The sequence below is a fragment of the Pocillopora damicornis genome, chromosome 5, assembly GCF_964200805.1.
Source record: "Pocillopora damicornis chromosome 5, jaPocDami1.2, whole genome shotgun sequence".
NCBI lineage: Eukaryota > Metazoa > Cnidaria > Anthozoa > Scleractinia > Pocilloporidae > Pocillopora > Pocillopora damicornis.
The window spans coordinates 12,644,018-12,657,276 of NC_142674.1; the positions used below are offsets into that span (position 1 = coordinate 12,644,018).

The 13,259-nt window shown below is 39.0% G+C and overlaps 1 protein-coding gene across 1 annotated transcript; it reads right to left on the bottom strand.

The window, feature by feature from the left end:
- Window positions 1-584: 584 nt before the first annotated feature.
- Window positions 585-5,532, bottom strand: LOC149045342 (tachykinin-like peptides receptor 86C). The gene is made up of 2 exons (XM_089208095.1): window positions 4,649-5,532; window positions 585-2,339 (listed from the first exon to the last, which is right to left on the bottom strand). The coding sequence occupies exon 2, from the start codon at window positions 1,935-1,937 to the stop codon at window positions 813-815; it is 1,125 nt and encodes a 374-aa protein (XP_089064221.1). The 5' UTR covers window positions 1,938-2,339; window positions 4,649-5,532; the 3' UTR covers window positions 585-812.
- Between the last annotated feature and the right edge of the window lie 7,727 nt (window positions 5,533-13,259).

The window sequence follows — 13,259 nt, forward strand, 5'->3', positions numbered from 1 at the left end:
GAATATGTTACTATGTAAGTGTACCACTCCACACCCGGGTGAAATTTGCGATTTGACGTGAATACGCGCAGGGCTTAGTCGTATGTGAAATCTGATGACCCGATTCTACCTTGTCTTTCTCGGTCCTGATGACCGATCAACATCCCAAACTGTAACCCAAGACTGGTGTGGTTAGGTGGCTTGATTTGTGATCTTAATTCCATTAGGACAAACTAATCCACAAAGCACCAGTTTTAACTTATGGCTCGGTCTACACTGTACGCTTTTATGAGCCGTGACGCTGTGCAGCATTGCCTTCCTTCTTTACGAGTTATTTCATTTCGAACGCAATTTGCATTGTCATGGTAAAGTGAATCTTTGTTTTGTTTTGTTTTGTTTCTTTTGAAGGCTCTACTTCCTCCACTCTGTCGAGTGCGGGCCAGATCTCAATTCCCAGACAGATGCCGGGTATCGCTAAGGTTTTTTATGACATGTTTGACAAACAGCATCCGAAATGAAAAGAAAAGTGCGAAAATGAGAGGCAACTAGATCTCTACACAATTCTTCATTTTAACACTTGCACATCAAGGCGGTAAAAATCCACATTTTCTATGATAATGATTATATTGTATATTATTATATGTATTACACCATTATGCGAGCCAAATGCTGCATGGAGACAAAACCCTTGATTTAGTGGATCACGTTCTGCAGAGTCGTAATCCATCGATCTGAATTCAATTAATTTAGCCTGCTGGTCACTGGACTTGTAATGAGCTTGCAAATGTTAGAACTTGAATATAATAAAACCTATGAAGAGTTAACAATAATCCTCACACAGAACTTGTAAACTGGTAATGTTCTCTTACTTGGAAAATCGGGTCTCTGATAGGCAGTCTAGTTACACTTCTTACGCTCTCATTATTCTTGCTAGCAAATGAGATTCTCGATAATGGATAAGTTATCATTCTCTTAAATGCGGCACGGAATTTCTTCTTAAGGTATATCAGGAGCCACGGGTTAACAACGCTGTTTGCATGTCCACACCAATAGCATAACAGCATAAAATAATATGGCAGCGATTCCCGCACACTAAAGTCAATGGCCAAAATCATATGATACGCATGCGCTGGAAGCCAGCAAAGTGCAAAGGCAACAACGACAGCGATCGACATATGAATAACTTGACGCTTGGTAGCATGGGCCCGAGTTCTTGCGTGATTGTTGATGGCAATGCCCGGCAGTTTGTGCTTGTGCAGTGTGTGACAGACGTGTCCATAGAGAATGCACATGGTAACTAGGGGCAACAAGTAGATGGTGACTACGATATAAAGAAAGATACCTCTCAAAGCTGCTTGAGTCTCACCAAACTGAGTAAACTTAAATTCTATCCTGGAGTTCTTAACTTTGATTGTGATCAGCCATGGAGTCATCAGACACATTGAAGTGATCCAAATTGTGGGAACCAAGATCTTTTTGTTCCTAAAGCGAGGGAACTTTTGCATGGGAAGGACAATGCCGAAGAAGAAGTCAAAAGCCACGGCTGTTAGAGAGAAGACGGACGCTGTGACCGCCACGAAGAAAACAAACATGATGAGCTTGGCAAGTAATTCACCAAATGTTCCATCGATCCACAGATTATCCAAAATGATGAGTTCCATCGACTGAGGCATGACAACAGCTGTTACGAGTAGGTCGGCCACAGCGAGGTTGACGTACATGAAGCTTGTTAATCTTCTTGTTTCTGGCCTCTTGTACAGAATATAGATCACCAAAATGTTTCCAACTAAGGCCATTGAAATGATTGCAGCGTATAAGATGGCGAAGGTGAGTTTAATACTTGATGGATACGAGAATGGAGGCTGCGCCGTGGAGCCTGAAAGAGAATGAAGTACCATGGTTAAAGCAAAAACAAAGGAAATAGGTCTGCAACGCGCGCGTACACCGAAAGGCGACATAGATGGTGACAATATGCAGTAATAATTATTGGAAAAACATCCATTAAACCCAAGCTTTCTCCATCATTGAAGAGTGCATCAATCATGTCATAAGGGGATATGCAATTGATAGGAGGAAAATGTCAAAGCTGTTTGTGCTTTGCGTTTTTCACAAGTACTGCAGCAGCAACAATGGTAGCGTTAGCTATTTTTAAGACACTTTCAGGTGCTATTTGTGAAGGTGGTTTTCCTACCGTTATCAGCCTGCGAGGACGTCAACATTTTTGGATCTGCAGCTTCCTAGTCTCTACTGTTTGAAGAAGTCAGCATAAAATATCTGAATACTTGGTTGACGGGATAAGTTCAGCTCTAAAAAAGCTGAGTCTTTATTTCACTCAACGTTGCGTTCTTTGAATATTGGGTCTGCCAGGAAAAAAAGTGAATTTCAGGTTATCATTGTCAAAATTACAAAAATCTAGATGCTTACCACAAACGGCGCTGTTCAGCTAGCCTGCTTAACAGCCTCTTTCAGTTGATTTTTGTTTGTTTTTTGTATTTGTTTTTGTCTTGTTTTGTTTTTGTTGTTTTTATTGGTCAAAAATGTGCTGCAAATTTTTTTCAGAACTAAAATTTTGTCAATCAGTTATTTCGATAATGAGGGAAAAACCTGAGATCCGAGATAAAAATACCAGCAATCGTGTGATACTGAAAGAAAAGTGGGTAAGTTTCGATTTCAAGACGTCAAGTCGAGGAATTTTTTGCTCGTCATTTGCAGTACGTGTCAAACTTCGTCTTTTTTAATCATCGTAAACCAATTTTTGGATATTCTTATCATATTTTAAAGATATTCTCTCTCCCTAAAAATAAATGATAGATAAAACAATCAAAAAAGTGAGAAAACTGCCTTTTAAAAAGACAAACCCACCCCCAGGAGAGCTTTCCATCTTTATTTACGATTTTTAGCATAATAGAAAAGAATCGACAAATGGCGTTATGCTCTGGTAAGGATAAATAATGAGGCATGTTTTGCTTGAAGTTGCTATGAATTGGTTAAGACCAACTAAAAAAAATTCAGGTTCTTGTGTTTGTTTTGTCAAGAAAAAACGCTTTGCGTGAAAGATTGCAAGATGCTTGTACATTGTCCGTCAAGTTTCTTTTCTTGTTTGTTTAACCTTGATCCTGACAACTCGTTACACCTCGTTTCCCTTTCAAAAAGGTCTCGAATCAATATTACTGAGTGATGAATAACAGTCTTCGAAAGCGTTTGCAAGACGTTTATACTCACCTTTTCCCCACGAACACGGGGGTTTTCATCTTTCAAATATATGTGCTGAGAATCTTTTATTTCTTTTACTTTTATTCCTCATGAAGCGTGTTAACAAACTCGAGGCAGTTAATATTCGAAGTTAGAGCAAAAGACGATTTTCAGGAGAAGAGAAAGTTGATGTACCGCAATGTACACTGGGATTCAGAAAAGAGCGAGACCATGTCCTTTGTTGTTGTTATGCAAAAATAGGGACCTGGTTGGGAGTGTGTAACACATACTTAGTGCTATTTCACTTGAGTTTTGAGCCCTGGTCACGTCAAATTTTGTTGTCGTTACTGTTTTTTTTTTCCTTTTATGGTTTTTCCCATTCAATTCACATTCTTCTTCAAAGGATATTAATTTTTAGATGTGCTCAAAGTAAAACGGATACGTAGCGACGTAGCTCTTACATTCAAATCGATAGCAGGTCGAAATACAGAGATGATACCCAGAACAAACAGTCTGCCATTTTGAAAACCGTGGGGGGCTTGGGGAAAGGTTTATAGACTTACCGACACCACAATGTGATGAGTACAGCCTTGCTGGAAGGAATGCACAATAGACACAAAAACGCAAGTGAAGCAAATAATTTTCATGAAAGTTATGTATATTTTATGTACACTAGGTATATGTTTGAGTTTCATACTGGTAAGTTCCAGAGCGCATTTTGGGATTCGACCGAGTAAAATTTCAGAAAATTTCTAGACTGTGTTTGCTTCTATAAATATTAAAACGAATTTCCTTCTCTATTTTTCCCCTTTTTTCAGCTTTGTGCCTGTCCACCCTCCTCCCTCCCCTGTCCACCCCCCCTCCCCTGTCCACCCTCCTCCCCCTCCTCTCCTCCTCAGGTGATTACATTAGTCTCAACCTATGATAACAGCTGCTTTGCATTTGCATGTTGGTCTCATCTACCCATTAAAATAAACATTTTTGCCTCTCCTTTTCTCTCATTTCCTCACCACGTTACTTAACTATTAGAGGATATTGTTAGCTTACGTACGGAAACGTGGCATGTTAAGACTAAAAAATAGTTCACGGGCACTCGTGCTTGCAGGTCACTGATAGCAGAGTTTACACGGAAGAAAAATTATTTCAGGAATTAAACCACTGTATTACAAAAATTGTGAAGAATGGCCGATTACAAGAATCGATCGAGTGACGATAATATCACTGTTATCCCTGACAAAAGACTGCTGCGCCTCTAGGAATTTTAAGTGATGACGCTAAAAGTATGACTCTGTCACAGAATGAGTTCCCATAGTTGATACGAAAACGTTTCGGCGCATTTAACTCACTACGCGCCGCAACGGCGATGTCTGTCCGTTTTGGAGGAAACTGCAAATCCGATCAGGTGAAGGGTGTAAGCACTCCTGAGCACTTCAACACGGCTGTCAAATAATATCTAGTTGAAGACGTTTTTTCTAACCTGTTGTTGGTTATATCCTCTGGAGTGTTTGATGTTTTCAAGAGTTGATCACACCATTTTTGAATTGACCAAGGGTAGTTATGGCTGTAAAAGAAGAAAGCAGTTCTTGTGTGACATGAGATAAAAATTAAAAGTACCTTAGAGCACTCGCAGCTGTTCCTATTGCCTTCGTTGGCAAGTAAAAATCAGTTGTCACATAACATCTGGAACGATTTCGCAAGACCGACAGAAAAAAAAAAGATAAAAAAAATAATCTCCTTAAGAGGAAATCCTGTATCGACTTACGGGATCAGGGCACAGTTAAGATGGAGCACTATGACATTGCGCTCTGCATCACAGCAAGTAAATTTCAACAAAACATGAGATCTGATTGGTTGAACTAAAATTAAAATAGACTATCGCGCCCCAGGATCTCTGGAAAACTGAACACAATGGGTGACAAACTACTTTGTAAACAATCATTGTCGTGAGACAGAATGTCGATCCTCGATGGTTCATCAGATCAGTGAGGCTTTAAATACTTGAACTCCGGGTGGTATGTATAGGCGGCCGTCACCGCTAAAAATATAGGCATAATAAATGGTTTGTAATAAACAGAAATGATCTAATTGTCTTTTGGAGAACGGTTTATCTTATCTTAAGAGATTTATTTAAAATACAAATAGACAAGTCGCCTTGGGTGAAATGAAATATTTAAACAAAAAAAGTTTTGCACAATTCAGAAACTGTGTAGCCACCCTTGTTGAACTGATTCAATAAAAACACGAGTGGCCAAGTGTTAAATGAAATGGTTCATGACAAACGATTCAGCTAATTGTACTTTGGTTAAGTGACTTGACACAAACGGTTCAGAGTAGTGTGAAATGGCTGAAGTTATCGGCAAATGGTTTATCGAAGCCGCAATGGTTTAGTTCGCATCAATCTGGTCACCGTAAAGTAAAACAGTTTAGCGTAACGACAAATGGTCTTGTACAAACCGAACTGGTGTAGTGTTACAGCAGTTGGTTTACGCTGTAACCGCCAAGAATAGATCGTTTTCACGTGACGTCACAGAAATAATTTCCGCCATGTTGGTGCACATCCGAGTCACGTGTTTCAGTAAGAAATATATGCAAACAGAGTCCAAAGTTATAATTCTTCTCAGTTCACAGTCGAAAATCATGGCTTCCGAGGAAAAAAAAAATTCTTCGTCTGATCCTGACAATGTTGTTCAAATTCCACTCTCTGATTGATTACGCTAAAAAGCTGGATGGGAAAGTCAGAGAGCGCTACGTTAAGAAAATCTCGACGATTGGAATCGATCCTGCCTTGATAGAGGGGAAACACTTCGAACCTGACTGTCTTCCGCCGGTTGAATCGACAGATTTACTCTGTTATTTGGTTCTTGAGACCAGCTTTTACACGCAAAAGCAATTTAAAGCCTTTCACAGTCTGGAAGCTTACAATCAAATGGTTTCGGGGTTTGTTTACAACGTGCAAGGGCATATGGTCGCAAGCAAGTTTGTCGTGTTGGCGAAAGTGCGGCACTCTCAGCGGATGAACGAGGCCTTGATTCCAATCTGGATCATTACCGAGAAAGATGGAACAATAAACTGCGCGCATGGTCTTGGATACAACAAACACCAAGCCAACAGTCACGCACATGACAACAAACACCAAGCCAACAGTCACGCACATCACATCACATCATGCTCTGGCCATGAGATTGGACGGTCTATTGATGAAGACCTCAAAGCAGTCAATAATTACTGTAGTTTTGTTGCCAAAGGCAACTTGAAAGCATTGAGGCATGGTCTGCCATAAGTCCTCACGCTCTGGCCACCTTATGAGAAAGGCTAATCTAGCATCAAGGACGACCATCCATGCAGAGAATGTCCTTGAAACTGTTGCAATGAAAATACCAAAGCAGTAAGCAAGATCCTGCATTGGCATGTTCAGTTTAAGTTTCATTAAAGTGAGAACAAATTCTTGAAACTGTGACAAAGTTGGCGACTTTGTTACAACGAATTTCGAAACATACGGTAAAACTGTTTGCAGGACATCATAAGCAGGCAATCCAGTGTAAAATCTCACCTTCTCGTTGTCATTTGCGAAGTAAGCCTCATCGAATGGTGGTTTGGCAGTCGAGATGTGAAATAAATAATCGAACTCCTCAGTTTGAGTAGCTGTCCCTGTTTCAGTTTCCACTTCCATCGCTGAGTCCAAATTGAAAGAAATGTCACTGACCTTTTCCCCTGGTTCGCCAATTTTTTGTCGCTTGGCCTCGATTTCTTCCCTGAGCCGCTTTTCATTTTCTGCCGCAACACGCTTCATCTCACGATCTCTGACCCTCTCGTCTCGTTTCCCGGCAGCTTCTAGATCTGCTTGAAGCTTTTCTGCGGCATCACATTTATTATGGCCTAAATTCTGGGTTGGAATCCAATCTGGATTGTACCTATCCCACAGGTTTGCAGCTTTCCCTGAGATAAAATGTCTACCACAGACTCGTGCGTGCTCCAAAATGCTGTCCGTGAGGTCTTTTCGGCTGATGGCAGAAATCCATTTTTTCGCCTTTCCTCGCTAAGAATTCTTATTTCGTCGCCTTGATTCGTTACAACTGAAGGAATTCTTGCCATATAAACTCCTTTATCACGAACAGTTCGGGTTCCACAGCCAAAAATCGCACACAAAACCTTTTTTTAGAGCTCACGCGATACGAGTTCACTGTTTACATGTGCACCAATATGGCGGCCAATTGTAAAGTGGTCACGTGACTGAAAACGATCTATAACGATGACAGTAATAATGGTAATGATAATAATAATAATATTAATAATAATAATAATCCTCTTTCAAATTCATGCTCTTCTCGAAAAATATGGTCATCCCATAATTCATCATAAGTCATCGATCCTGAAATGAATTTTTGTCGTTTGAAAAACGACAGACACGTAGTTAATCATATTCCAGATGCTCCTAATGACTTTAAAATGTACCCTTTGAACAAAGTCATGTGCAAGAGGGTAGCTCTCAGAAGAAGAGAGTGAAGTGAAGAGAATAAAGGCCTGGCTGGAAGCACAAGAATGTGCCCCCCAGGAGAAGAGAATGAAAACCTGGCTGGAATTGCAAGAGCGTATCCTCCTGGAAGGAGAGAATTGAGGTCTGGCTCGAAGTGTAAGAGTGTACCACGCAGAAGAAGAGAATGAAAACCTCGCTGGAAGTGCAAGAGTGGAACCCCCCGAAAGAAGAGAATGAAGACCGGGCTGGAAGTGCAAGAGTACAGCTCCCAGAAGAGAAGAATGAAGGCCTTGCTGGAAGTGCAAGAGCGTAGCCCTCTTTCACTCTATTGTTACGTTAATATCTCGCACACTTTTTGTATTCTCTTCCACTAGATTTTTTACCTTAATATTCCGCACAGTTTTAGGATTCTTTTTTATTGAAATTGCGTTAGATTATCATGTACTCTTAGGATACTCCTTTATTAGAAAGGTGCATTAGTATTTTGTGCATTTTAGGCTTGGCTTACATTCGATTATTACTTTGATATCTCGCGTACCTTTAAGATCCTCTTCCATTGGATTGTTACGTAAGTATCGTTTAAACTTTTAAGGTTTTCTTTCCTTCAATTGTTACGTTGATATCTCGCGCACTTCCAGAATTCTCTTGCATTGGATTTCTATTTTAAGACCCAGTACGCTTTTAGGATTCTTTTTCTTTGGAATTTTAACCAAATTCGCACGCACTTTTAGAGCGACTTTTTTAAATTCAAGTCCAGATTGAAATATCTGACTCGAGGTCGTGGGAAATTTCATAAAGCACTTGCTCAATTGGTTAATTAGATCTCTGCCATTATGCAAACCCCGGGGTAAAAAGCCTATACGTTGGTTCTGAGGTGGTAATTAATAAGCTGCGATTTATAGTTGATAAAAAAGTAATATTGAATAGATAAATAATAATATAAATAGTAATAATGATAATAATAATGGTAATAAACGAAATAATAAAAATTTGTGATTTTCTTCAGCCGGCATAGTATTATATCAGAGGAAAGATAAATCGCGGAGATATATGCCATGGTCAGTCAATCTGGAATGAAACACTTCGGCAATACAGTGGATCAGAACATTGATAACAGAGGCATTTACAACTTATTCTTCAAGTGGGTCTTGAAATTATCAAATTAGTTAAGACATATTGCTGATTCTTCGACTGCCGGTGTATTTCATAACTGCGAAACATGGAAAAATCCTTACTGCCTCCTTTGTTATTATGATGACAAACTCAAGGTTTCCTTAGACAAACACCCACTCGTGAATTGACACATGATTTTTTAGATTATGTTTAATGTTATCTGGTTTAGGGAATTTTGTGGTTGATTGTCATATCTCGAGTACTAGCAGTAGTTCAGTGTTCGCTAATGTAGCAAAGAAACAAAGTAACGTTGGGATAAGCATATCAAACTCATGGGGTACAAATAGTCTTAACATGAATATAGTGACCACGCCCACTTCAACGCCCCACTCAAATCGAGTGTAATTTTCGAACATTTTACCATCGTGCGGATTCTCTACGGAAAAAGCACTCAATGTACCTCTGAAATATTAAACTATAATGTTGTGGCTTTCTATTTCGCTAATTTTCTAACTTGAAGGTAAAGTTTTTCCCCCGTCATTTTAACCTTTTCTCCGAGCGGTTGCGTGAAATTAACAAGGCGTTTTTGTTCAAAACACAACCGAGCGAAGCGTCTCGGGCGATATCTTTTTTACGCAAGCGCAATTTAAAAATGTACCGCCTGAATCAAAAAGAGGAACAAATTTCCTTTGTTTTGATATGTAAAGTGTCGAACAAAAAGCAGATTTACCCTCGTCAAATGGCGTTTCAAAACAGCTGTATCTTCCTCCTTTTGATTTTTTCCTATTTGGTGAGCGTGAAAGCAGTAGGAGAGGGATCGGGAAACTCAGAAAGCACTTCGGGTATTAATCTGCCATTGTTTACTTACGAGATAAATAAGTAAGATTTGTGAAGTTCATCGCAGTATGAAGTCTAATTAAATGTCTTTTTTAAGCTTGTTCGCTGGATTTTTCGTGAACTTCCCTGATTAATTTTTCGTTTCAGCTTACTAATCTATAATATTTCAAAGCAAAGAAGTTTTCAGAGAAAACCATGAGTCGGTCGTTTCAATGATTGTAAACAAAGTGTTTGAGCAATCAGGTATACGAGGTATAATAATCAATAGCCATATATCAGAAGTCTTCAGAAAGAAAATATTCTGTTTTCAGAAAGCTGTCAAGAAAGCTAGTAATCGTGGCAATTAAATGCACTTCTTAGCAATTTGGAAACGGGCCCTCGGTATCGATTTAAGGTGTATTACAACGAGGTTGATGTACATCAGCTTAAAGATGAGAACAGCCAGTTGAGGGGAGAAAAAATAAAATTAGAAGAATCTTTGGTACAGGAGAAGGTAAAGCGATTGCGAGTGGATAAAAAAGCCCGAGAAGCCCTCGAGAAAGCTGAGAAGAAAGGGGCCTTCTACAATAAAAAATTTATTCAGTTGGCTAAAAAAGTGATTACAAATGGGAAAAAAGGTAGAGGCCCAGCTAAGAAGAAGTTTAATGACTATTCTAAGCACCATCAAAAGAGAATTAAAAACCAACTGAAGGAGGAGTGCCAAACTACACTCTCCTTTCTTGGGCTGTACAATTTGTTGCAACCAAAATTGAAGTCCTCAAGACTGAGACTAATCAATATGAAACTTTCAATCTTGCTGGAGAGGGAGAGCTGCCATTTACAGAGTCTGACCCAAAGGCCCTTAATAATGATGGCATTGATAACATAAATATGTGGCTTTACCTCAAAGATAAATTCATGATTTCAAATGAGGCCTGGCATGAAATTGCCATTAAGGCTAATGATCTCCCCAATATATATTCCATCAAGAAGTGAATTAATGAGCTAAACAGTGAATGGAACTTGAAACCAACACCAGGAGATGCTGAAGGTGTTCAGTTAGGATTTGCAGAAAGCTTGCAAGAGCACATTGTTAGGCTTCAGAAGAATGGAGAAATCAATGATGGAGAAACTATTAAGATCGAGCTTAGTGGTGATGGTACAAATATTGGAAAGGGGCTTACAGTTGTCAACTTCACTTTCACTATTCTCCATGAAAAGGATGTGGCAATGGGTGAGAAGGGAAATTATATACTTGCTGTTATAAAAACTACAGAGACATATGATAATCTGAGAGACAGCCTAGTAGACCTTGGAATGGAAATGTCAAACTTAAAGGAGATAAGTGCAAATAATTGCACCTATAAAATTGAATACTTTTTACGTGGATATTTGAAATTTTTAGCACTGTTATGTGGTTTAGGCAGGGCAAATGAGGATTATGCTTGTGTGTGGTGCAAGTGTCCCAGGGAGCAACGGTGGGACACAAGCAAAACATGGTCAATTAATAGCAAGCAAGTTAAAATAGCAAGGTTTTCCACTGGAAGGAAATTAAACTGTAAGGCACAACCATTATTTGATTTTATACCTATGGACCTTGTCATCATAGATACATTACATTCTTTTCTGAGGATTTCAGATGTTTTGATTAACTTGTTCATAAGAGAGCTGAGAAGAAGTGATGCTATTGAGAAAAAAAAACCTCTGATGGATTCCCAAGAGATAAATATAAACACATGGCATGTTATGAAGAATTTATCAAAAGTATGGGAATCACTTTTAATTTTAGAATCAACAAAGAGAGCAAAAAGCTGGAATATAGAGATCTTACCGAACCAGAAAAGTTGAAACTCTTTAAGAATATAAACATTCTGACCTATGCTTGTCCCTCTTTGCAGTCAAAACAAAGACATACAAGTGATCTGGGCTAAATTTATGGACATAATTGGTGATTTGAGGCTAGATTTTACATCTGAAGAGGTTATTCTTGAACTGCAAAGAAATATCAAATCATGGTTTGAGCACTTTCTCAAAGTTTACCAAGCAAAAGATGTCACTCCCTACATGCATGCACTATGTTATAATGTTCCTGAGTTCCTGTCACTTTATCAGAACATAGCATATTACACACAGCATGGCTTGGAAAAATACAATAATAGAGCTTCTAAAGATTTCTTCAGATCCACAATTCACAAAGGGGTTGATGCCCTCAAACAACTGTTTCTGAAGAAAAACAGGATTCAGTTCCTGGAGGCAGCAGGTTATGAAAGGGTTTAAGAACACCTACAATGATGAGCTTGTATTCAATGATTGGACTTCTTTGTCCCAGCCAATACTTGATAGTTCCTGGAATTACATAGGCAAAATCTTCACCTACATTTAAAATTCTTTCATCCCACTTCAGCCCCAGATATGAATCAAGCACCCTATTTGACTCCAATTGGTAAACCATCTTTCCTCTTTGAAGAACGCCGGGCAAAACGCTCCCTAGACCTTCCATGAGAACATCTTGGTCAACATTAAGGCCTATGTTTATATCAGGGTCCTCTCGCTGTCCAGACCAAAGCTTTTTCTTTATTTCACGAGCAAGTTGGCCATGGAACGATTCTTTTCTATCCTCTAGAGAATTTTCCGAGGGAATGAACAGCTTTTCGCTGCGAACAAACGGAAAATATCCAGATCCTCTATTGGCCCTGAAGGGTGTCCATTCATCGAAGCATGTGCTTAACGGCGAACGTAATGAATTTTCAACCTCTCTTGTTGATTTTGTCAACCTCCCTGATCTCAATATCATACAGTTTTGTATCTTTCTATCGTGGATTCGCCTTTCTAACGGGGGTTTATGTTAAGTATTTGTTGCAAAATCACTTTGCTTTTTTTATTTCCCTATTTAGCCTGTCCGCCATTTTGAAAATTCGCAACGGAGAGCATGTGCATGGTCGCGTACACCTGGAACCGAGAAAAACAAATGTTCATCGCGCTGGGGAAAGAGTTTGATATGAGGCATTACAATTGAAATGATCATGCTATTACATTTGACAAGGTGGATGATGTCATGTGTTTTAAACGTCTATCATTTTTGTTTCTGGTTCAAAAGAAAAGGTTGGAAGTAAATGTGGGTGAAAAGTGAAATTTACTGTCTTTCGTTGTAAATATTAGAAAATCAAGGCAATACTGTCTTAATGAAAACATTAACGATTCCCTCTTTATCAAATGAGACAAACGGGAACGAGTTTTGAGTGATATAACTAAGCCAAGCCTGCCACCGTCATTTTGGATCTCCGCCTGGGTAGATTTAGGTCACGTGCTAGGCAACGTATGATCAATAACAAGATAGAATTTCATTTCAGGCCTATTTATCAATTTTGTGGTGTGTAACTTTCGCATTTTAGTACGTTGTTTGTATGTTGAATCTTCAAATTGTCTTGAAACTTAAAAGAAAATTGTTCTTTAAAAATTCACTGAAAATCGGCAGCTAAAATTGTTTGTTTAGGTGTTATCTGATTTTCGTGTTAACTTGTTATTTCGTCAGTCGCCGGCATCTTTTGTTGCTTCTCACAGGAAAAACACACGCGACGAAACGTAATGATCAATTTTGTCCTCAATCTCACGCTATAACAGAAAAAGCTTTTGAACATCTGTAAACTCCGAGCGCTTCGCAGTAAGTGATATTTTCAATGAATCT

What these genes read in the sequence shown, in the direction of transcription:
- LOC149045342 (XM_089208095.1), bottom strand. Translation starts at nt 1,937, where the DNA reads ATGTCGCCTTTCGGTGTACGCGCGCGTTGCAGACCTATTTCCTTTGTT.